The sequence below is a fragment of the Alligator mississippiensis genome, chromosome 8, assembly GCF_030867095.1.
Source record: "Alligator mississippiensis isolate rAllMis1 chromosome 8, rAllMis1, whole genome shotgun sequence".
Classification (NCBI taxonomy): Eukaryota; Metazoa; Chordata; order Crocodylia; family Alligatoridae; genus Alligator; species Alligator mississippiensis.
Window position 1 is genome coordinate 32,250,824 of NC_081831.1, and position 25,000 is coordinate 32,275,823.

At 44.8% G+C, this 25,000-nt stretch overlaps 1 protein-coding gene across 2 annotated transcripts in view; it reads left to right on the forward strand.

The window, feature by feature from the left end:
• The window catches only part of DNAH9 (dynein axonemal heavy chain 9), a 515,733-nt gene that overhangs the window by 355,151 nt on the left and 135,582 nt on the right, over positions 1 to 25,000 (forward strand). For both annotated transcript variants that reach the window (XM_059732606.1, XM_059732607.1), the window contains 4 exons: positions 3,001 to 3,165; positions 6,141 to 6,281; positions 10,343 to 10,513; positions 12,654 to 12,776. In XM_059732606.1, the coding sequence (XP_059588589.1) occupies positions 3,001 to 3,165; positions 6,141 to 6,281; positions 10,343 to 10,513; positions 12,654 to 12,776 (600 nt within the window). The remainder of the gene's footprint in view (positions 1 to 3,000; positions 3,166 to 6,140; positions 6,282 to 10,342; positions 10,514 to 12,653; positions 12,777 to 25,000) is intronic.

The window sequence follows — 25,000 nt, forward strand, 5'->3', positions numbered from 1 at the left end:
CTTATGGCATGCAGCAGATCAAGGAGGGGGCAGATAGCACAGTAGTGGATAGAACAGGGAGCAGAAATCACAGCAACAGATTGGACAGAGAGAACAGGGCAGGGAACATAAGGTGGAGCAATAAATTGAGCAAGGAGAACAAGACCTGGAGTAGAAAGCAGTGCAGCAGATCAGACAGGGAAGGGCATTGGAGTGGAATTCAAGGATGGTGTGTGGCTAATTGGACATGCCTGACAAAAATGTTGGACCAAACTGTAACATGTCTGCCAACCATATGAACCCAGGGTCTGAGCCAGAACATTCAATCTGGCTCTGGGAGCTGCTGAGTGACGAGCTACAGCGCAGGAGAGCTACAGAGAAGCTCCTGGCTGATGCCTGGACTACCCTGGGAATGCTGCAAGTAGAATGGGGATGTCTTGTAGAGAAATAGGGCTCAGGGTAGCAGGGAGCTGAGTGATGCAGCCAAGAAGCTAGGGCTGGGCCTCAGACCTAACTGGAAAGTACTGTTATAGGCAGAGGGCTTCTCCCTGAGTTTTTAACTGGTGGTTTGTGGAGGGACTAAGAGGTAGTTTGGAGGTCTCATTAGCACCCAAGGGGCATGTGACCACCTTGAGCCCTGCCAGGAGTCAGCTTCAAGGTGCAGTCTGGGGCCAGAGGCCCCAGAGTCCAGGGAGGGGCAGAGCTTGGAGCCAGAGCAGGTCTGAAGTAGAACCAGGGGTCTCAGATAGAGTCAAAGCAATCTCAGTGCCCAGAGCAGGGTGAAGACAGGGCCAGGGGGCCCAGAACCAAGGTAATCAAGATAAAAGCTGGTGCCTAGAAGCCAGATCCAGTACAGTAGGCCCAGGTTAGAAGGCTCAGCTAGAGAAAGGGGTGAAGGCTGGGAAGGCTGAGGTCCCAACAAGGGAATGTTGGTACTGTGATATCTGTGAGGCATGGGCACAGCTGTAGAGGAGGTACAGAGACTTTGATTAACCCATAACGTAATGGCTGCCTTGGGGGCACATATGGGCCAGGACAGCATAGGCAACTGTTAGGGGGTGCACGTGCCCCGCCGATGGGGCATGTGTCCCCTGACGGCAGACACTGGTGCTGTCGGTAGGGCTGGTGCCCCCCTGACAGGGCCGCAGCTGTCGGTGGCTTCTGCAGGTGCTCCCCCAGATGCAGGAGGCACCAGTGCCTCATGCAGGAGGGCCCACTTAATGGGAGAGAGTGGTGTGATCAGTGGAGTCAGAGAGAGAGGGGATCTGCTGGTGGGAATTGACATGGGCTCATTGTGAGACCCGTGTGCAGCCTTCCTTTTTTAATCTTTTAATAAGAAGAAGGCTTTGACAGGTGAGGAATCAAGGGAAGGTATCTTAGAGATTGAGCCAGGTAGGAGCCATATGACCACCAGGGGGTGTCACAGCTGCTCCTGGGGGTCTGGTCCTGTTACAGTGCCACTGCAGATGATCCATTTCATTGGGCAAACACGTGGCCCATTGTCCTACATTAAGCAGGGTCCTGCCTGATCCTGCAGCAAAGCGGGAAATGTGTTCCCTGATTACAGAGATATATCTGTAAGATTTCTCAGAGCACATGGAAAGAGGAAAAGGCTGGGGTTCTTCACGTACAGAGATGCACCACAGAGATTGCCCAGGATGCGTCTGTAAGGGGAAAGCTGGTTAAGAGGTCCAGAGTCTGATAAGCTTGATCCTGTGCAAGTATTCCCAGGATTGAAGCCCCAGAAATGCCTGTGTTAGTTGGCTGGAGACCTCAGGCAGTTCTGGGCTGCCCATGGTCTTACACCTTAAAGCTAATAGCTGTCTCCCACAATAAAGTAGCAGAAATTGTTACCACGTGTCATGGCCACAAATGTCGGGCATTTGTGGCGTGACAAGAGGTATAAACATCTATTTGCTTGGCCTTCGTTCGGCCATAAAAATGTTTGTCATGGCACAAAAGTGACATCTGTTTCTACCTTGATTCAGAGAAAGAAATAACAATAGAGGAGAAAGGAAAGATGCCCTTTGTTTCATCATGAATACTATCTAGTATTTATTAGTTTTCCTGTGTTTTTACTGGTTAATAGTAAGTGGTATCTGAAAACAGGGTAGGCTGTTGAAGGGCAGAGTTGTTTTGTGAAGGAAAACTCAAAAGAAATTTCACAGTTATTGACAAGGTTTGGATCTTGGCAAGCTACTTAGTTGTTTAATTATTTCTGATTGACTGCCTTGTCTTTCTAATATCAGTCTGTTTAGCAGAGGAACTGTCTTCTCTTTTCTGTATGTGCGGCTTCTAGCACAGCGGAGCATTGCTTGAATACAAATAACAGTAGAAATTAAGCAAGTTTGTTATTGTGACTTTGATTGTGAGAGACTTTGATTGTAAGAATGAAATAGTTCGAAGTATGTTCTGAACCCATCTCCTTGAATACAAGTATATTTTCTGTTGTTTGGCCATCTTCATTTTTAGTTATTAATCTTCAACCAGTTTTACAACACTGCTTAGATTTCTGTTGTTGTGAATTGGACAGGGATACTGAGGGTTCCTGGGGAATCCCAGATGGGTGGGGGGGGGGGAATAGTAGCATGTTAGTAGCTTGGTACTACACTGAGGGAAACACGTCTCTAAACTGAGTTAGATGGGTATGTTAGTGGGGTAAAATGCTCATTTGAAATTGTGGTGTATACTCATGGATGTGTGACTGTGATCTGTGCCTGTCCTTTTTTTCCCAGCTAGTTTGCCTTCCCTAATTTTAATACAGTCCTTGCTAAGGGGATTACTTCTTCTGTCACATCTCATTCCCATGTCCTTTGTTTCTCAGAGAAAATTGTATCCTAGGATCTGAAGTAATGTCCAGAGCCGTGCTTGCATGCAGAAAACTTAAAGACTGAGAATAAACAGATTATTATAAATATTAGCCTGTGAAAGTGCTTAATGGAAGTGTCTTTCTAACATGGTAAAGGCTAATCCTTGCTCTTAATATGTATCTATGGCTGAAATTTCCACTTTTGATTATAGTCAGACCTCACAAAGCAGCAGAATGGATTCAAAATCACCTTAAAAACCTTGGAGGACAATTTGCTTTCCCGGCTCTCATCAGCATCTGGGAACTTCTTGGGAGACACAGAGTTGGTGGAAAATTTGGAAATCACCAAACAGACAGCTGCAGAAATTGAAGAAAAGGTAAAAAGGCAAAGTCAGAGTCAGGAGAAAGAACCTGGGAGGTGTTACTCATCTTTAAAGAGTTGTTGATGTCAGCTCTGCCTCTTCTGCTACATAGAGAAATGTAAATCCTTTCAGTCCCCATTTTGGCTGGCTTCAAGCTGTTTAATTTTTCAAAGGTTATGTATGTTAAATGGCCTTTTTAAGACCAAATGAAATTAACAGTGCCTGATATAAAGACAATAAAACTTAAACACTATATCTAGATAGTTTAGATTGTTCCAGATTAATATTTGACTTTATTTTTTACTACAGTTAATTCTGAATACTTTACATTTCCTCAGTTAAACCCAGAATTTTAGGCCAGATGGCAGGTTGGAATCCATTAGTTAGTGATATACAGTAATCTTCACAGAACTCAGATGCTTAGTACCATGCAGGTCCCTGCTTATAAATTTGCATTCTAAACCAATCCATGTTGTTGTCAGTGGGTGTGTCTACGCATGCCTGGATTTACTGCACAGTGAATAAAGGCTCATTAAACTGCTCCCTGGTGCATGTGTACATGTGCATCTGGGTACAGAGCAATTTGAGCCCTACAGGAGCAGCTTAGTCCAGGGCTGCTCCTATCCTGCTCTGCCTCCCCTGCAGCAGCCAGGGGGAGCTCCACGCTTCCCTGGGTGCCAGTTGCAGGCTGGCAGAAGGTACAGGGTCAGGTGTGAGCTCTGGAAGGCATGGGAGAGCTGTCCCTGGCTCTGCAGGCAGCTCCCAGCTGCATGGAACTTGGGGTTGGCTGTAGCTGATGTTCCCAAGAGGAGCGTGTGTGGATCCGAGCCACCGGCTGGGGAGGTGGGGCCCTTGGTGCTCATACCATACCTATTCTTCCTTACCTCAGTAGCGGTGATCACAGTGGCAGTGGGGCCCGCAGCTTCCCCACAGTGAATGTCCTGCAGCTGAGGGGGAGGTGCTGGGGTGTAGGGCAGCAGGGACCAGGCAGCAGCTCCAAGGCTGGGAACTGCCTTCGCACCACTGAGCGGCCAATCCCATCCCACATTGGGGTGTCTGGGCCCCTGTTCCCCTTCAGTATCTGGTATAATGGCAGAGCCTGGCCCAGCTTGTCACCAGCTATGCCTGGCTCTGGGGCTTCTATGGAGCAGGGGTCCACACTGGCATGCCTCCTGGCCTGCTGCTCCCTGTGTAGTTACTACACTGGTGCAGGGCTGTGCTCAGTGCACCTGCGGAGCTCTCGGCAAAAGACAGAAAAGTGCCAGTGTGCTCAGACCCTGCATCCCCACACCTGCCTGTTCCTTGCTCTCTGCCTTGGGCTGTGTGCTTCCACCTCCCCAGCCAGTGGCTTGGATCCACATGTGCTCCTCCTGAGAGCACCAGCCACAGCCAACCCTGAGTTCATGTGGCTGGGGGCAGCAGCTCTACCCACTCCCTGGAGCTCAGGGCTTAGCCAGGCAGCAGTATGGCTCCCTGCTGCCTGGGCTGACCAGGTGCAATCTGCCAAATTCAGTGTCAGCTTTTACAGCCCATGCAGCCACATCTTCACTGCAGTGGTACCAGATTTAGCTAGGTTATAGCTTTCTCCGATATGACTGTCCAGAACGAGAGCAGCCCTCTTGATTGCGGGGCAGACATAGCTTAATGTAGGTTTTGTAATGACAAATTATACCTCTTTAACCTGGCAAAATGTAGTAAAAAAATAATTAAAACAAACTAGGCCAGAGGAGAGAATGGGATAAACTCACAACAGGATCCTTGTTATCGACAGGTGCAAGCAGTATGCATCTGTTTTGGATTGTTCTCTATTTAAGAAAGGAATCAGAAGTAGGAGTAGTAAATGATCAATTCTCAACCTGGAAAAGTTTAATAGTGAAGGCAACTAAGGATCAGTGCTAGACCTAGATGTATTCTGTGTCCTATATTTATTAATCACATAAATGGAGGATGAAAGATGATTCATAAGGAAAAAATAGTTGGTGATAAAAAATAATAATTTTGGTTAATCAAGAGTAGGGATAATTATTGGCAACCTTCAGGGACCTATTAAAAGTAAACAATTGGGGAACAATGATATTCGGTATCAAAGAGTGCTAAAATACATTTGGAAATTTTTAAGATTGCCAAATGCTTTGTGAAACACTTTCTAATTCCATAAAGAGGGAAGCCAGGGAACAATCCTAATGAGCATGTAAAAAAACCTGTAGGTGGGTTGCTTCTCCTGCAAGCTTCTCCAGGTTACTCCCTGAGGAGTTCCTCAGCCAGTCCACACAAGTAAAAATCCTGTTGTCCTGTCCTGGACACTGGGAGAGGACCCCTGTGGACACTGGGACACTGGGAGAGTGCACTGGGAGAGGACCTCTGTGGCTCTGGCCCTACAGAGTAGTCTGGCTTCTCCATGCAGCAAGCAGTTCAGCCCACTGCCTGTCTTTGGCTCGCAACTGTTCCCTCACAGTTCACTGCCTTGCTGCTTTTCTTCCTGGTGTTTTTAAGTTCCCAATGAGACACTCCTTTATCAGTAGCCAACTCAACAGGCCTGGCTGCTCCCTCTTAAGGAGACAGAGCACTCTCTTACACAAACAGAACCCACAGCAAATAGCTAAGGCTAAAGAGGGAAGGATAAGGATATCCTTAGGATAAACAATATTCTGGTCTGTCTAGCTATCACCAGTCTGAAAACAAACCTGCATGAAAAGGAAGGAAGGATGTCTTAGTTGTTTAACAGATCAAGGTCTCACTTTACAATGTGTAAAGCCATAGTGGCTAAATCTCTTTGCTCCATAGTACAAAAAATTATTTTATGCGTTGATCATAGAGGGATTTCACTTGCTTTTTAGTCCTCTATTTGCCTTTTATGTACTAACTTTACCAGGGACTGTAGAGAAGCATCAGTCTCTCCATCCTCATACTTTTTTAAATTAGAAGGATTCAACATTAAAATAGATATTTTTCTGGTTTCACAATTGTTTTGGTCTTTTGTTTCCTCACAGGTCCAGGAATCCAAAGTGACAGAAACAATGATAAATGAGGCAAGGGAACACTATCGGCCTGCTTCAGCCCGGGCTTCTCTGCTTTACTTCATAATGAATGATCTCAACACCATCCACCCAATGTACCAGTTCTCTTTGAAGGTACAACCCTTTTAAGCCCAAAGAAATCTCCCACATGGTCTTCTGAATAATTTGATTGTTTCATTTACTAGCTATGTTGGAAAGGAATCTCTTGTTTTCTTGGGCCAGATTGAGGGCAGGGTGGTTTAACTCTTAATATAAAAATAGGTTTAATTGGACATGTTTACACAAGGCACTAACTGCGCAGGAGCCTAATAATACTGCACAGTAGTGCATCACAGCACAAACAATGCTAATACGCTACTGCGCAGTATTATTAGGCTACTGCACAGCAGTGTCACTAAAAGGGTGTATGCTGGCACTACTGCACAGTAATGACAGTTACTGCATGTTAATTTAGTATTTGATTATACAAGTACTAAGTTTAATCTTTAAGTTTAAGTTTACAGTAACTATGGCACATTAATAAATGTGTAGACATGCCCATTCTTTTCTATTGCTCAGTTTTCATGGGAACTGAAGACTGCTGTAATTTACGACTTTCTAACGTAACTTTGGTCCATATCCTGGGTATCTAAGTAACTAAACACAATCATAATATAGGCTGGTCCAATCCTATGCTTCAAGTATTATTTATGCATTTTGCATTGAGCATATTGATAAAATACAGAAACAGGCTTGGAGTCAGGCATCAAAACCCAGGCGCACCCTCTCCCAGGCCAGTGCCCTGCTCACTGGAGCACAGTCACATTCCCACTTACTCTTTTTCTGACCCCAGGACTCCTTCCCTCTAAACAATAAATTCTTCCATGAGTTAAACCTCAAAAAAGAATCCCATGAAACAGAAACTTGTGCATACAACCAAGGAAGAATATAAGAGTATTGCATAAGCATATAGGGAGAAAATCAGTAAGGCCAAAGCACAATTTGAGATGCAAGTGGCAAAGGGCCTGGAAGTGATATAAAAGGATTCTGCAAGTATGTCAGAAGTAAGAGGAAGACCAAAGAAGGTGAAGGTTCCTTATAGAATGCAGAAAACAATCCAGTTATAAATGATGCAGAGAAGACTGAAGTATTTAATGCTATTTTTTGTTTCCACCTTCACAAGTAAAGTCAGCAACCAGATGAGTTTTGTTGGCAGGAGAGATAGGGAAGGAGGCAAACAACCTGGAGTACTGTAAGAACAGGTTAGGAATTATGTAAAGAAACTGCATGTTTTCAAGTCAGCAGGACCTGATGGGATGTATCCAAGAGTATGTGAGGAATTAGCTACAGTAATTTCAGAGCCATTGTCTGTCATCTTTGAGAACCTGTGAAGGTTAGGATTTCTTCCAGACAGTTTCTAAACTTGCTAAGTCGGATGAAAAAGGTATAGACAAAAAAATATAAAAATACTAAACTCATGCCACAGTCCTAAAGAGGTATCTTTTCTGTGATATATAGGGCTGAGATATATTTATTAGAGAAATGTACAAGTATGCCATTTAGTAGATGCATTCCTCATATCTATCAATATAATAGATAATAGAATCATCTAATGCCACTGACAGATGTTCATTTAAAGACTCAATGGTCTACATTCTTCATTTAAAGAATTGCATCTCCTGCCATGGCACATGTGCATAACAGGATATGTGATTTTGGAATCATATGACGTCTGTACACGTGCTGCGGGGTGGGGGAGTGCTTTAATTACAGCGGCTCTAAGAGCAGCTTCATAGTTTCATAGTAGGTAGGGTCGGAAGGGACCTGAGCAGATCATCAAGTCCGACCCCCTGCCATGGCAGGAAAGAATGCTGGGGTCAAACAACCCCAGCAAGGTATTCGTCTAACCTCCTCTTAAAGCCCCCCAGGGTAGGAGCCAGCACCACTTTTCTTGGAAGTTGGTTCCAGATCCTAGCTGCCCTGACAGTGAAGTAGCACCTCCTGATGTCTACTCTGAATCTACCCTCTGCCAGTTTGTGACTGTTATTTCTTGTCACTCCTGGTAGTGCTCAGGGGAACAGGGACTCCCCCAAGGCCTGCTGGTCCCCTCTGACTAGTTTGTAAACGGCCACTAGATCCCCCCTCAGCCTTCTCTTGTGGAGGCTGAACAGGTTCAGGTCCCTTAGCCTCTCCTCGTAGGGTCTGCCCTGCTGCCCCCTGATCATGTGGGTGACCCTCCTCTGGACCCTCTCAATGCTGTCCACATCCCTCCTGAAGTGCAGCGCCCAGAACTGGATGCAGTAGTCCAACTGCTGCCTGACCAGTGTCACATAGAGGGGGAAGATCGCCTCCTTGGACCTGCTTGAGATGCATCTGTGGATGCATGACAAGGTGTGGTTGGCCTTCCTGACCACGTCCCCACACTGCCGGCCCATGTTCATTTTGGCATCAATAATGATTCCAAGATCCTTTTCTGCCTCTGTGCTAATGAGAAGGGAGTTCCCCAGCCTGTAGGTATGCTGCTGGTATGCTGCCCCAGGTGCAGTACCTTGCATTCACATGCATTCAGCATCCTGTGCTTCAAAATGACAGTGGGGGTGCTTTAACTAAAGCTCATTCTATGAGCTCTAGTTAAAGCGCCCCTGCCACCACTTGAAATATGGGGGCACTGAATACACATGATGTGAAGGCCGCTGTAGTGTGCTAATTAGGACGCTCCAGCAGACTCTCAGCAGACTTGATTGATTGAGTCTGCTCCAATGTGTCCTAATTTGCATGCATCAAAGCAGAAGTCTGTCAAGTGTATAGATGCCCAAAGCTCAGATCCTAATTGTGCTTTACTTGCCAGTGTATGTGGGAGCTCAGGATCATGATCCCAGGCTCTACCTGCACCAGCAAGTTAAAAGCCAGGTGCCAACAATCAGCTGATCATCTGATTGCCAGCCAAATGGGACTGCACTGGAGCTTGAACCCCAGCACAGTTCCTGCTAGCCATTGATCAGTTGATTATCAGCAGGATTGGGACCCCATCAGGAAGCCCTGGTACAGTCGTTGCTGGCCAATAATCTGATTATCTGCAGTTGGCAGGGACCACACCAGGACTGGCTTGAGCTCTGGTGCTGTTCTGGAATCAGTCGATGATCCGATGATTGTTGGCTGGTGGGGAACATGCCGTTTACAGTAAGAATGAGCTTTAGTTAAAGCACCCCCACTGCCATTTTGAAGCAGAGGATGCTGAATGCATGTGACACTGCAAGTGCTTTAATTAGAGTGCCATTTACAGTGGCATCATTTTCTCTTTGCTGTAGCTTATACAGTTCTAAAAATAGTCTTATCAGCGTGACTGTATCTAATTTATTCAGTAGTATTAATTTGTAGTGGCCAGTTATTTTAGATTAGCTAGGATCCAATTGTTGGAGTCTTCTCATTTTTAATCAAGTTATGGTCATGTTTTCAGTTGTGCTGGATAACTTGGTAATGTGTTCTGTTGAGTATGCTCTGAAGGCTATTGGGTCTTTTCTCATTTAGCTCAGAAATGTTGGTGTTTCTTTAAAACCTTCGTGTGTCATATTACCTCCTCATCAGGAGATGCCTTCAGGGAGCCTTATTGGGTAATCTCACCCCAGGTCATTAGATGTATGTACCTTTGTTTGTTTTGTCTCTTCTGCTGAATTCAGACAGTAGAAATAGTAAAAATGTTTTTAGAGATTTTGTACAACTGCAATAAGGTGTATTTTTCCTCTAAATACTCCATTGTCCTTCAGCTCAATTTTTGCAGAAAAGACAGAGGTGTATAATCCCTATGAGAGACTATGCCTTGTCCATGAAATATCTCCTGTAAATAATTCAGTTTGCTTGTCTATGCACTCTCTCCCAAATGAATGTTTACAAGGTCATTGTTTTATGACTGTATACCCATCAAATAGTTGTAAACTAGAGCTTATCCTGTAAAAAGAGAAAACAACTAAACACACCAAAAAGCTAGTACAAGGCCTAGCTTCCATTCCAGCCCATTACCCTTTTATCTAGAGCTGGCATCTGATACCACTTGACCGGGTGGTTTACTTAATTTTTGATTTCTGAGACTAAAAATTAAAAACCCACTTGAATTAATTTACTCTGTTGAAATGTTACACAACATCCAGGGGCATAAAAGAGGAATTATAAAACAGTCTTTCTTATGTCTCACAACCCAGGCTTTCAGTGTTGTTTTCCACAAGGCCATTGAGAGGGCCCTTCCAGAAGAGAACCTCAAAGAGCGTGTAATAAACCTCATTGATAGCATCACCTTCTCCGTGTTCCAGTATACTACGAGGGGGCTTTTTGAATGTGACAAACTCACCTACACCGCCCAAGTTACCTTCCAGGTAAAAAACAAGATCAGCTTTTATACATTCAATCACTTATTTTAAAAATCAAGTTATTGACATTGTACATTATCTTCCAGAACAGAATGCAAAATTGCACAGCCTTCAGCTTCATAACAGCTGATGAAGTTGGTTTGGGAATATGTTGTCTCTTTCTGCCCTTATCCCTGCTAGCAATCACAGGTGGTGTGTTTGATTTTTATTAAGCTGGCAACCAGTAATGGTTGATTGAGGGACCTAAGAAAATGAGAAGGTTGGTCCTCATGGATAAGTTTTGGGCCAGAGAAAGGTGGTTAGCTGCCACTGTTTTGTCTTAGACTGACTCCTTTTGAATTGTAGGTAGAAGTCCTTTCTATATGCATATTATATATTTCAATTTCTATATTATATCTAGAGGTTGAATTAAAATAAATGCTTATACAGTGACTGTTGTTATGTGGTAAAGTTACTATGAATTATGCATGATGAGTAGCAGTCGGAGAGTTAATGCATAAAATGCCATGGCTTTGGAGAGATCTAGCATGAGTTTCATTTATTCCTCTGCAAAATATATATTAATGTATAATTAAGTTTCCTCTAATTCTTAATGTAATCCTTATTAAAAACTATATAACAAATACATTACACTTCAAAATGTTTAATTACTACAAAGTGTAGAGGTTACCAGGAAAGGGAATTTATAAAAAATATCCCTTTACAGTTACTGTCGGTACATTAAATTATTGTCTTGTGAAAAATAACTTTATATTTTTACAGACTTCCTTAATTCTGCCCACAAAATATGTATGCACTTTCAACATGCCCATCATGAATGTGTACATGTCTTTTTCTATGAAAAGTATTTGGTAGCACATAAGTTGGTATCACATGCTAAACTTTTAATGAATTTATTTTGAGTTTTCAAGAACATTACATTTCTGCACTTAACAATAAGTGAAGTAAATATGGAGTTGAGATTATTTTTATTCATATGAAAACATAATTCCCATTTGAACTAAATAACAAAACAGAATTTATAAAAGTTCATATGTTAACCAGGATTTTTTTACAACAAAACAATGACTTTATGAGCTAATATTTAGATACAATTGCCAAATCTGAGATACAGAAAGGAGTAAAAGTCAGCAGTCATTCCCTGATAACCTGAAAAATAAATGATGGCTGAATATCCCAGAGAGAGGCAGTTATTCATGTTAGTCTGAAGTCAGTCAGAGGGCAGATACATTTGGACATTATGGACTAAGTAAATCAAAGATGCATAGCAAGAATTTTCATTAGATGAATGTCCCAGACGATCTTTAGCTCACAGCTGTTCAAATGCCAATTTCAGGAGAACATGTTATATATAACATGCTCTTCTTCTTCCCATGTGTACCACTGGTTTTCAGTGTCTTCTGAATGTCATTACACAAACAGTGCCGAAGAATCTTAGACTAGATAAACCACCAGAGCCCAGTAAACCTGACATATTACCTGGTATATTCTATTCAAAAGTGCATACAGGATTTTTTATTGTTTCCTTTCTCATGATTGTGAAATAATTCCTCTCACCAGTTTTACATATTTTTGATATTTCAGTGAACTGAAAACATATTTTCATTAATAATGTACTGCCCCCCAAAAGCCAGTAGTTAGTTGGTTATACAGCAGCCAGTCTTTCTATAGCTATAGATTTTTAAAGTCAGAAAGGACCCTTGTGACTATGTGCTCTGAGCTTACACAAGCAAGGACCAGATATCCTTGCCCACTGATTTCTAAATCAAGCCCATATCTTCTGTTTAAATTGAAGCTGCTGTTTTAGAAAGACATCCAGTCCTGACTTTGTACACTGCAAGAAATAGAGAATCCCTGAAATACCCATGCCTTCTCTGCCAGCAGGCATTCCCATTTGCTATCAGTGGCACCTTCAGGTTTTGTCACTATCCAAGTCCTTTTTAATAACTTCAATACCATTGAAGTACTGGACTAGATGCTCTGTTCCAGCTCCCATGCTTTCTTACAGTATCTAGAATGTATTTTACCAATCCCATTTGGCTGGTCGGGCTTCATACGGTTTAGCCACAGATTCTGACATGTAATGTCTTAATCTAGTCTGCTGTATTCCAGTCTTTCTAAAGTACACTGTTTTTTGACATTGCAGATACTTCTGATGAATAAAGAAATTAACATTGTGGAACTGGATTTCCTGCTTCGCTATCCCTTACAGCTAGGAGTCACGAGTCCAGTAGAGTTCCTATCTAACCATTCATGGGGTGGCATCAAGGTAACTATTTAACTTTAAGTAAATGTACTTGATATCTCTTATATTCACTAGGGCTTCATCCAGAATTGATGAAGTAAATGGGAATCTTCTGTTCAATTTCAATAGGCCTTAAATCAGTCCCTATAGGATCTGATAAATTGGAGGCTGCCCACAGTTCAGAGATGACACAACGTGTTCCATTCCTAAAGAATGGAATAACTTTAAATGGTAAGACTATGGGTTGGGAATCAAGATTTGTGTAATCTATTTTTGGCTGTATAATGGACTGCCTAGGTGAGTTATGCCCCCACACCTTTATCAGGGTGTTGTGAGGAATAATTGAGTAATATTTGTAAAAGACTGCAGTAATAGACACAGAGAAACCAATACATGGGATCCAGTTTCTAGAAAGCTACTTTGCCTACAGGAAATTTGAACCTGTACCTTTCTGACTTCTTAAAACATCATTCTAAGCACTACATCAGAGGCACTTTCTAGTCTCCCTTTTCAGCCCTCCTTTTGAAGCTGGTCTGTTTGGGAAGCCGTGAGCAGGAGCTATGTGGGGCCAGGAGTAAGGCTAAGAATAGATGTTAAATTTGGCCCTGGATAAATTGTGCCTGTGTTTATCGCAGCATACAAATATCATGGGTTTGGTGTGTGTAGTCAGGGTTTAGTAAGCAGCTGAATGCAGTACTACTTTGCTGCCATTGATTCAATGGCAGAATCCTAGGATTACTGTAGACACATACTTTACAATATCCTGGGATAAGCCATTACCACCTCTTATCTAGGAAACTGCTTTAGGATTTATCCCAGGACAGTGGACATGGACATCTGTGTAATTTTGCTTTGTTTTAGGATAAAATGGTTTATCCTAGCATAAATGAGAGAACCATTTGCAGTTTAAGAGAGTAAGCCAAATGGTTTATAACTTATGAGATAACTGCAGCTATGGGAGGGAGCTAGCCCCGGGTCCTAAAAGAAATTTCTGCACTGCACTGCTCTCCATCTATTTTAAATTCAAAGGGCACTGGTTCAGCCTCAAAAGAAGCACTGGAGAAGAAGTTAGCTGCTGCCTAGTCAATGGTGTTATAGTTAGTGCACTATGCTATGAATTTAGGAAGAATTGAGTGCAAACCCTTCTGAATGAAGGGGACATTGATATCGTGTCTCTGGCTTCTTGCCTGAGAGCCCTAACCATTCAGCTTTTGGGGTTAAACCACCTTGCTCTTCCTGCTTTTTCTGGATTTCTACTCAGATACACACATACAGCAAGCACATGGCATACTAATTGTGCTTATCTATGCATGCATGCTTATTCATCCCCAGTGTAAAGGAATTTGCACAATTGAGGGCTTTAAATTTATTGCTGGTGATGGCTCTCCTCTAATCATTGCTATGGTTTAGGAATGTATTTAAGGCAGTGATTCTTAACCAGGGTTCTGTGGCCCACATACTGTTAGCACTGTTAGGTGTGTAGATATGACTTATAAAATAAACCCAGAGATTTCAAATAACAATCCACAATGCCTACCACATTCTGACCTGTTGTGATCTTTCCGAGTTCTTTGCAACCAAGTAATTGCTCTGTTCTTTTTCTGCAGCCAAAAATGTATGAAAACTAAGAGCTGACATTTTCTAAGGGGTGCCTTGAGTCTAATAAGGTTGAAAGTCTCAGGAAGAATAGATTCAAATTAAGCTTTTTTTTTCATTTTTTATGAAACCACGGAATTAAAGCTCTAAGATGCAAATTGCAACTCACAGGCTAGTGCAGCTCTTTTACCATAAGCAAAGACATAAAGACACCTGATCCTGGCTTGGAACAGCATTTGTTCTCAGCAGGAAGCTATAGGTTGTACCTCTATATTATAAATGAGAATGGCAAAAATATGTTCCATTTAATACCTCATATACACTTGGGCTTTGTATCAGGGCATTCTGTTCCTTTAAGAGGAAACAGTCTGGAAATCTGTGATCAGAAAATGCTGAGAATGGGGTGTTTGCCTGCTGTACTTAGTGTTTGCTATCCAGGAGGTTCCTCAGTCCTCCATGGGGCTCTCTCCTTTTGAATTTTCATATAGAAGGTAGCCCCAACATATATTGAACCTCTTTCAGAGACCTGGTAGACACAGGACATGAAGTCTCAAAATGTCATCCAGTCAGTTCTCAGACTATGAGAATGGCTGGACCTAGTGGGGGCCTTCACCTGAGATAAGGACTGAACAGCAGGCTCCAGAATAATACTATAATAAAAACTCATGACTCTTGGTCTGTCAGTCTGGGATTTGGATCCTGTTGTTGCTCCCTTCATCAGCGAGTAAATTGCTCTCTAAATGGCAGGGTCACAATAAGATCATAAGGCAAGTGGGGGATATGTATCTTGGGCAAGGGGGAGTGGGGCATGGGGAGAGATGGTATGGGTCCTAAATATATCATGAATCTTCTGATACCCTGGCAAGTCCAAGGAACACTGAACATTTCAACTATTTTTTCAGCAAATACCAGAAATATGGAAAAAAATAATTCAACTCCCAACCAGTGAGGGTGCTCTGGGGGAAAACTTGTCCACAGCTCAGTAGGAGGTAAAGGCCCTGTGGAAGGAATTTCCAGATGTGTTCACAACCTGACAATGAAGGACCACCCTGATTTAAACATAGGATCATCCAGAACCAGGATGTCCTATCCAAAAGGGATTCTTCCAAATACCTGAGAAACTATGGGAAACATTAAAGAAGGAAGTGCAGAATATGCTAGGTATGGAACTGATTTAGCAGTCATTAAATGAATGGTGTAGCCCCATTGTGTTGGTTCCCAAACCAAAAAAGATGATCAATGTTTGTATTGAATTCTTTCAGCTGAATGTAGTGTCAGTTTGCTGCCTACCTGCTGCCCCTGGTCAATGAGTTATTACAGCAGCTGAAGAAAGCCAAATATATATAATTGTGGGATTTGACTGGCAGATACTGGCAGATTCCCTGTGTTCTGAAGTCCTGAGAATTAAAAGCATACACAGTGCTTTGAGTCCTCCCTTTTGACTTCCATGGCACCCCGCCACATTTTAGCACCTAATCCACAAAATACTGCAGCTGCACCAGAAGTATGCAGCACCCTATCTTGACTATGTGACAGCATTCACTGGTGGAGGGAAGGAATAAGTATAGAAAGTACAGACTTTCTATAATTAGGTTAAGTAGTCATGGCTTCTGTATGATTTATAAACAAGCTAAACTCTTTTTTTTTCTTTCATCAGGATGATTCAATGCTGTAATAAATTGTTTTTTCAACAAAGCTTGAGCAAAGTATATTTCAGATATATATTTCAGCTTCTAAATAGAGTTTAATATTCTGTTTATTTTTCATGGGGACATTGAAAACGTTGCTGTGCAAAGTACTGCACCTTCCAGACATTTCAAGGTAGCATAGTTGTGCCAAAGAAATTCAGCATTAATATTTCAGGCCATAGTATTCTTCCCATTTGAGGCATATTAACTTCAAAGAAAACATCATTAAATGCTGGAGACTCTGGGCATACAAACAGCCCTATTAGAATCAACTTATTATTTATTATTGTTACCCTATTAATAATTTATACATTCTGATAATGCCTTGCAGTTCCATAGCACTTTTCATCCAACAATCTTGAAGCATTTTACAAACATTCCATAACTTCACAGTTTCTTATAAATTCACGCAAGGATTATGACCTATGAGCAGAACTGGGTCACCTGCTTCACTTGGAACATTCAGGTCGTTTCTACATAGGACACTGACTGCGCAGTTGTTATTGCATAGTAGCATCCCCGAACAGCTTTTTAGTGACACTAAATGTGCAGTAGCTCATTACTACTGTGCAGTAGCATCATATCACGCTTTGTGCTATGTGATGCTACTGTGCAGTAGTGACAAGCTACTGCGCAGTTAAGTGTCTTGTGTAGATGCAGCCTCAGTCACCTACTTCAACCATGGAACAAACCAGTTAATTTGTCCACTTGTGTTGAAGAGCATGAAAAGGCAACATTTATGGAAGGAGGGGGCCATAGCCTTAAGTAATGGAATACTTAAATTTCTCATTGAAAAATTAAATTTAATATATTCATACCTACCTTCTTTGGGGGATTCTTTATAGTGGATCCTCACTGATGTTTTTTCAGCCCCTTCAGGAAGCCACTTCATCCCCATATTGCCCAGGCTATATTTCAATGGAGGAAGTTTCAGTGAGATTTCCTTCCAAACCTATCATCCCATTTGTCAAAGGCCAGGAGTCAGGAATAGATTTCATAGATATTAGGGTTGGAAGAGACCTCGGAAGATCATCAAGTCCAGCCTCCTACCCCAGGGGCAGGAAGTCAGCTGGGGTCATAGTTTCATAGTTGGTAGGGTCAGAAGGGACCTGAGCAGATCATCAAGTCCAACCCCCTGCCATGGCAGGAAAGAATGCTGGGGTCAAACGCCCCGGCTAGGTGTCTATGTAGCCTCCTTTTGATGACCCCCAGGGTAGGAGTGAGCACCACTTCCCTTGGAAGTTGGTTCCAGTTGGGGACAGTGAAAAGAGTCACTGGGTCAAGGAGTCAGGTGAGAGGGGGAAGGTGGGGGGAGAATTTATGACTCTGGGTTGGAGAGGGAGACTGGGAGTAGGGAGAGTAAATTGAGACTTTTTAGGTAATGGGTCATAGGATCCCAGCAAGAAAAACATCCAGGTTTCTCTTGAAGGCCTTCAAAGTAGGTGCTTGAACCACCTCCGGTGGCAGGCCATTCCAGACCTTGGGGCCTTGGACAGTAAAGAAGTTCTTCCTTATGTCCAGCCTGCAACGGTCTTGCAGGAGTTTATAATCATTCGACCTTGTCATCCCTTGGGGCACTCTGGTGAACAGATGTTCCCCCAGATCCTGATGAAAACCTTTGATAAACTTATAGGTGGCCATCAGATCGCACCTGAGTCTGCGCTTTTCCAGCCTGAAGAGTCCCATAGCTCTCAGCCTCTCATCATAAGGTCTGTTTTCCTGACCTCTGATCATGTGCGTGGCTCTTCTCTGGACTCTCTCAAGCTTCTCCACATCCTTTTTGAATTGTGGAGCCCAAAACTGGATGCAGTACTCCAGCTGCGGCCTCACCAAGGTCGAGTACAATGGGAGAAAGACATCCTGGGATTTGCTTGAGAAGCATCTATGGATGCAAGCCAGCGTTTTGCTCACTCTACTAGCTGCAGCATCACATTGAAGGCTCATGTTCCTTTTGTGGTCACTCCTGACCCCCAAGTCCCTCTCGTCCATACTGCTAGTCAGCGTAGCACTGGCGAGCCTATAGACATGCTGTTGGTTTTTCCTCCCAAGGTGGAGAACCTTGCATTTTTCAGTGTTAAACACCATCAGGTTCTCATCCACCCATTTCATAAGTCTGTCAAGGTCAGGCTGGATTACCCCCCTGTCCTCAGGTGTGGATGCTTTACCCCAAAGTTTTGTATCATCCGCGAACTTGGCCAGTCCACTTCTGACTCCAATGTCCACCTCATTAATGAAGAGGTTGAACAAAATAGGTCCAAGGACAGAGCCTTGAGGGACCCCACTGGTCACAGGGCACCATGACGATTGACTTCCATCAACTGCCACCCTCTGGATCTGAGTATTCTGGGGTGTAAATTGTCAGGATCGGATGACTTGAAGGTGTCCAGCCTCTCAAGGTGTTCCTTCACGAGGTCAGCATTGATGGAGGGCAAGGAACCACCCTCACTCAGGCGTCCCTGTCCCGTAATGGGCAGGGGCTTCCCATGGGACTTGTGAAAGACTGAGGCAAAGTACTCATTTAGTAAGTTGGCTTTTTCCTGGGCGTCGGTCGTCAGTTCTCCTTTCTGGTTTAGCAGGGGTCCAATGTTGCACTTGCTTTTCCGCCGGCTCCCCACATATCTAAAAAAAGACTTTTTATTGTCCTTGATACTTGTAGCCAGTTGGAGTTCCATCACAGCCTTGGCTTTCCTGGTTCACTCCCTGCAGGTCTGGACCAGTGCAGTATATTCCTCCTTGGAAGTGGATCCCGTCCTCCATCCTTTGTAGGTCTGTCTTTTTAGATGCAGGAGGACCGCTAGTTCATTGTTGAGCCAAGGGGGCCGCTGTGCCCTCTTGCTGCCTTTCCTCTGAGACGGAATAACCTTAGCTTGTGCATCTAGGATTGCTCCCTTGAGGAACAACCACTCTTCCTGGATTCCCGTTCCCTTGGGGTCATGGTCCTTTAGGGCCTCACTGACAAGTCTCCTGAGCTTGTCAAAGTCAGCCCTCCTGAAGCTGAGGACCTCTGTACTGCTGGCTGACTTGACAGTTTTTCGGGGGATGGTGAAGGTGATCAGCTTGTGGTCGCTGTCACGCAGCTTCCCTTCGATTGTTAGGTTGCTGATTAGGTCATCCTCGGTTGCCAGTCGAGCTGCGCTTTGCCTCTTGTTGGCCTGTAGACTTCTTAAGTCAGATAGAGCTCATCCATGCATGTGAGGAAGCTTTGCAATTGTTCAGATTTGGCTGAGCACTCTTCCCATGAGATGTCCGGGTAGTTGAAGTCTCCCATGACAACCATGGACCAGAAGCGTGTGGCCTCAGCCAATTCCCTGGTGAACTCCTGGTCAATCTCTTGATTCTGGGAGGAAGGTCTGTAGTAGACTCCCACCATTATATCCCCTGTGTCATATTCCCCACAGATTTTAACCCAGAGGGTCTCTAGTCTGCCCTGGGTGCCAATGTCAGCTTGTGGGGATGCGTAGCTCTCCTTGACACAGAGAGCTACACCCCAGCCCCTTTTATCCACTCGATCCCTCCTGTACAGGGTTTAGCCATCTATACCCGTGGTCCAGTCATGGGTGGAGTCCCACCAGGTCTCCGTTATCCCTATGACATCGTAATTGTTTGTGTTGAGCAGGAGTACAAGTTCCTACTGTTTATTCCCCAAGCTCCTGACATTGGTGTACAGGCATGCAAGTGTCCCCTTGGGTGCCCTTGCTTTGCCCGCAGCTCACATTAGGGCTGGGGCAGGGGTGGGCTCCCTTAAGTGGCTTAAGTGCCTTGGCCTGCTGGCTTTACAAGGATTGCTCAATGGGCCAGCAGTGGTGGTAGTCCCCTGCTCCCCCCATCCCCTGGCAGGCTTAGTTTAAAGCCCGGTGGAGGAAGTCAGCCAGTTTGGCTGAGAAGAACCTCCTCCCCAGCGGAGAGAGTTGGAGGTCATCCCTTCCCAGCAGCTCACCACCTCTCTCACCAAAGAGTGGACTGTGGTCATGGAAGCCAAAGCCTTCCTGATGACACCAGTGCCGCAGTCCTTGGTTCACTACCTGGATCCTCCTCTCCCTCCTCAGCCCATAGCCCAAAACTGGAAGGATCAAGGAAAACACCACCTGCACCCCCAAACCCTTAAGCCCTGCTCCCAAATCCCTGCAGTGCTTCATGACCCAGCTGGGAGGGTTCTGAGCCGTGTCATTGGTGCCCACATGGATAAGGAGCATAGAGTACTGGTCAGTGGGCTGGAGGAGTTTAGGGATCTTCTCTGCAATGTCTCGGATACGGGCTTCCAGGAACCAGCAGACTTCTCGGGCCGAGGGGTCAGGGTGGCAGATTACCCCCTCAGTCCCCCTCAGGATGGAGTCTCCCACAACAAACACTTTGCGTTTTGTCTTAGGGAGAGTGAGGGCGGTAGCTACAATAGTGCCTGTGTTGCCTGTGGGAGCTGGCAATTTAGCAGGCTCTGCTGGGGCTGCAAGAGGTTTGTACCTGTTGCATAGCTCCAGTGGGGCAGGGGCCTTGGTGCGGCGGGCCTTGGGGCCCTTGACCACCTTGGTCCAACCCCTTGGCTGGACAGAATGGGAGGTCCCCGAGTCCTCCCTTGTCCTGGAGGGAGACTGTGGTCTGCCCTCCGCCTCCTGGGGGAGCAGGGCCTGGCAGTAGGAGTCGATCTCCTGCTCACAGTCCCTGATGGCACATAGTCTCTGGACTGTGGCCTGGAGCACCTCCAGCTGGCACGCCAGAGACCCCAGAAGGGAGCAGACCTCACAAGGGGAGGTGACCGTGCTCCCAGGCCCCAGAGCCTGAAAAAGTGACAGGCAGCCCCCACAGCTGAGAGCCAGGGCTCTGTCTGCACGGAGCTGAAAACCAGGGGCTCTGTCTGGGTGGAGGTCTCTGAGGTGCCAGAGGTGGGGGCCGCAGACCCCGAGGGGACCCTCAGGGTGTGGCGCATGCCCATCCGTGTCATGCCACTTGTGGGTTGGCTACGGCTGGGAATGCCTACACAAGGGGCAGGGCCTTCGGCCCTCCCGCTTGTCCTCCTGCACGAACCCCATGCTAACTCACACGCTGGGCAGACAGTCAGAATGCTGATTCAATGTACTCCAACCCCTATCAGCAAGAGTCCAGATTCTGGTTTGTGTTCCAGTCGAATATGAGTTAGTTCATAAACTTAACCCATAATGCTTATGGAACAATTCTACTTTGATGAGGGATATAAACATTGGAACAAGAACTTCACTATTCCTTGGGTTTCACTGATTACAGAGCCAATTAGCTGTTGTCCCATGGAGACAAAAGTGGAGGCACCAGAACAGCCTCCCATGGCAGGACCCAAGGCAGGGTTGACCCACCCAGAAAAGGAGGTAGAAAGCCCTGAAAAAAGGGCATACTTACCACCTCCAGGAAAATCAGAACCACGCTGGGAAGGGCTGCCGGCGCAGTTCATCAGGCGCTTTTATTGCTGGCTGGGAGTGGCACCAGTGGATGACGTCAGAAAAAACGGCCGCTCAGCAGATTTAAAAGCTTGCAGCAGGGAAATGACAGTGGGAGCAGCAATGAAGCCAGAAGGTGAAGCTACTCCCTGGGCTGCAACTCAGCAAGGTCAGCAGCTCTGGAAGGGGCCAAATGGAGATCTGCCAGAAGGGTCAGGACCACATTAAGAAGCTCCCACACCCATCTCGGCGAGGCAGCCAGGCCAAGGAAGGACAACATTAGGGGCTCTCGAGGACCATAGATGTCAGACCCGTGAGTGGGGTGGGGCAGAAGCCCATACCCCAATTATCCTTTTTTTTCTTTTTTGTTTTACTTTATTTTTGGAGGGCGTACAGACTCTGACCCAGGGAAGGACCCTCCAAGGGACCCCGGGTCAAGAAGGGAGACTGAGGTGGCATTGCAGGAGCCTCAGAGGGAGCACGGACGCAGGGACAAGGATGATCCCATGCCTCATGGTCATCCAGGGTGGACAAATCATCCAGGGACAGGCAAGGCAAGAAGGGGATGAGCAAGGACACCAAAAGGGGACAGGCTGGCAACCCATCATCTGGAAGTCCTGAAGGCTGGCGCATGGTTGGGGTGTAGGGGAGGTGGAGCCCCAAGAACGCCCACAGAGTCCTCAAGAATCCATGAGGAAGAGTCCCACTGCTGAAGAAAAGAAGACCAAGTCATGGCAGGTGAGTGTCAGGGTCTCTCTTGAGGTGGAACGTGACCCAACACCCAGGTCCTGGGGATATACTCCTCGGCCAGAGCCGGGTGTGCACTCAAAGGCTGCTAGATAGTGCCTATGTGAGACCAGGTGGATGCACTGTATATAAGAAAAAGATGTTTTTCCCTCCTTAACTAGGTAAAGCCCTTAAAGTTTACTATAAGTCCAACAGTCTTTCTTTTCCTCTCTGTAGGCATAGACACATATACTCTTTTCTGCTTGGGATTCTGTGTTATGTCTTTGAATTGCCTTTTCTGCATGTAATGAAGACTGCCATGACAAGACTTCCAAATAGTGCAGTCTGTGCATGTATTCCAACCCCTTGAGGAAGAAGTTTCAAGCAGATGGAATCAGTTGTTGCAGATGCACAACCAAGAGCTTACTTCATCCTGAACCACACACACCTTGAGCCACATGGTCTGGGTTGCTTTACGTTGTTTTTTTGTCTGTTCTCACAACACTTTCACTCATGGCTGCCCAATGACCTAGTCTTCATAGAAATATTCCTTCAGTTCTGCCTGATATGTTGCCTGGTGATTAGGCTCCTGCGCTTTGATTTAGTGTATCAGGATTTGGATCTTTTTAAGGAGAGGTGAGCCTAAGACTGTGGTCTCCTCTGTACTTGTAAGTGGTCTGATCACATGGCTGCTGGGCAAAAGATGGACTGGACATTAGGCCTGTGTGTAGCGGCTTGTATTCACTTCAGATTTGTATTCGGCCAATTCAGGGGACAGTTATTCGATTGTGCGATTTGAATTACAGTCCCAAATTGATTTGGCCAAATCTGATTTGGAGATTCAGCTGTGCCAAAAAAGCAGAATCTCTGAATCACACAGGCCCCATTGCCCAGTCCCAGCTTCTGGCTCTAAAAAAAAAATGCTCACACTCACTGGCTGCTGCCAGTTTCCAGGGGGACAATCCCTGCTGCCTCATGCTTCCTGGGGGGCTCTGCCATGAGCCCCCCCGACCCCCGCCTTCTCTCTCAGCCCCACCCATGGCTGCCTTGCCTGGCCCCAGCTCCCAGCTCTTTGGGAAAAAAAGCCCTCATCCACCAGCTGCTGCCAAGTGGGGGGGGGGGTGGATCCCCACTGCCGCACACTGTCCCACTGTGCATGGGGGACTCTGTCACAAGCCCCCTGCCCCTCTCCCACTCTCCCAGCCTTTAAAAAAAAACAACCAAAAAACCCATCTGGGCTTACCAGCTCCTGCCGGGGGGGGTGGGGAGGGTGGAGGGGTGATCCGCGTTACCTCCCACTGCCCCACTCTGCATGGGGAGTTCTGTCCCCTCCTCCCTCCTTCAGCCTTCCCTCCCCTGCCCCCTACTTACCAGTATGGTGTCCGTGTCCAGCTCCCTGTTTTAGCAAGTGGGGACTGCCCAAATTGCCAAAGCTCTCCAAATCTTTTCTGAACCTTTTAATCAGTTTCCTGATTCGATTCAGAGATTCAGCCACTGAATTGGGCCAAGTCTCCTCCAAATTGAATCAGTACTCAAAGCTTTGCACAGCGCTCTTGGATATACCCACCAAAATCATATAGTCCCTAGGTCCGATTTTTGACAGATTACAATGTCAGGGGGGTCGCTATATTTCCATTTGTCTCTGAAGGAGTTGAATGTCAATGTAGCATAAATGGTCCTTGGTACTTCTGGTTCAGGAGCAAATTGTTTCCAAGGCTGCCAATGTGTGACTTTGAGCCTAAAACATGCATAAGTGCCTATCTTAGGAGGGAAACAGAATTCTGCTCAGTATGTCATGCACAAAACAAATACTAAACATTCATGAGAAATTTTACTGAATCAATTTGTTGTGAGGCACTAAAAGGGCATGAGGTAAAATTAGGCTTATGAGAAGGTTAACTTCAGACTGAATAATAGAAAAATTAGTTTTTCTCCACAATAGTCAAACCATAGGAAATCCATGATTCACTGTTAATGTGGCCTATTACACTTCCAAGTGCCTATCTTGTGATTAAGACAAATTATTCAAATGTCCTTTACTTTTATGTCTTACTGGATCCAAACCAGGTTGTTATAGATCTCTGGTCATGACCACTCTGGTACAGGGTTGTATAAATAGATCTTACTGTGGCCAAGGTAGAAAGATTCCTCTTGTCCTGTTTCCACTGCTGCTCACATTCACCTTGGCTGCATAAATCAAGAATACATCTGGCTAACTTGGATTACGCCTTTATCCCAATCACTTCCATCATCCCTTTTGGAAGAGGAAGTATTTTTATTATGCAGCTATGAAAAAGCAACTGAAAGGACATTGGTTAATAAATGTACCGTTGAATAGTGAGTTCTGAACACTAAATTCAGCTTTTGAGGAGAACAGTAGTAGACAAACATAGTATATTAACTCTGTATTTCTAATTTTGTAAAATACAGATTATAAAATTATATATGTGAATTATGAGATAAAATACTGAATCATATATTTTATATTTTTTTTAAATCTTATTTTCTTGACAAAGGAACAGAAAACAACCTCCTTATTTTTCATTATATGTACTTTTTTTAGTTTTTTAAATGTTCTATTCTCGTCAAAGATTCATTGCGATACAATCTTCTGCCTCTGCAAAATGCACATTGTGTTCTTTGTACATCAGGAAATTCTTTTGATCAGGCTGGCTAGATATGAAAAATTTCCAGTTCACAGGCTTCCTTGTATATTCAACATATTAATATGACAGACTATCGCATTCTTAATTAAATCCCATTGATTCACCCACTTCTTTAGATGCAGAAGAATTTTTACAGCATCTTTGATAGAGTTGATTATGACTCACTCACA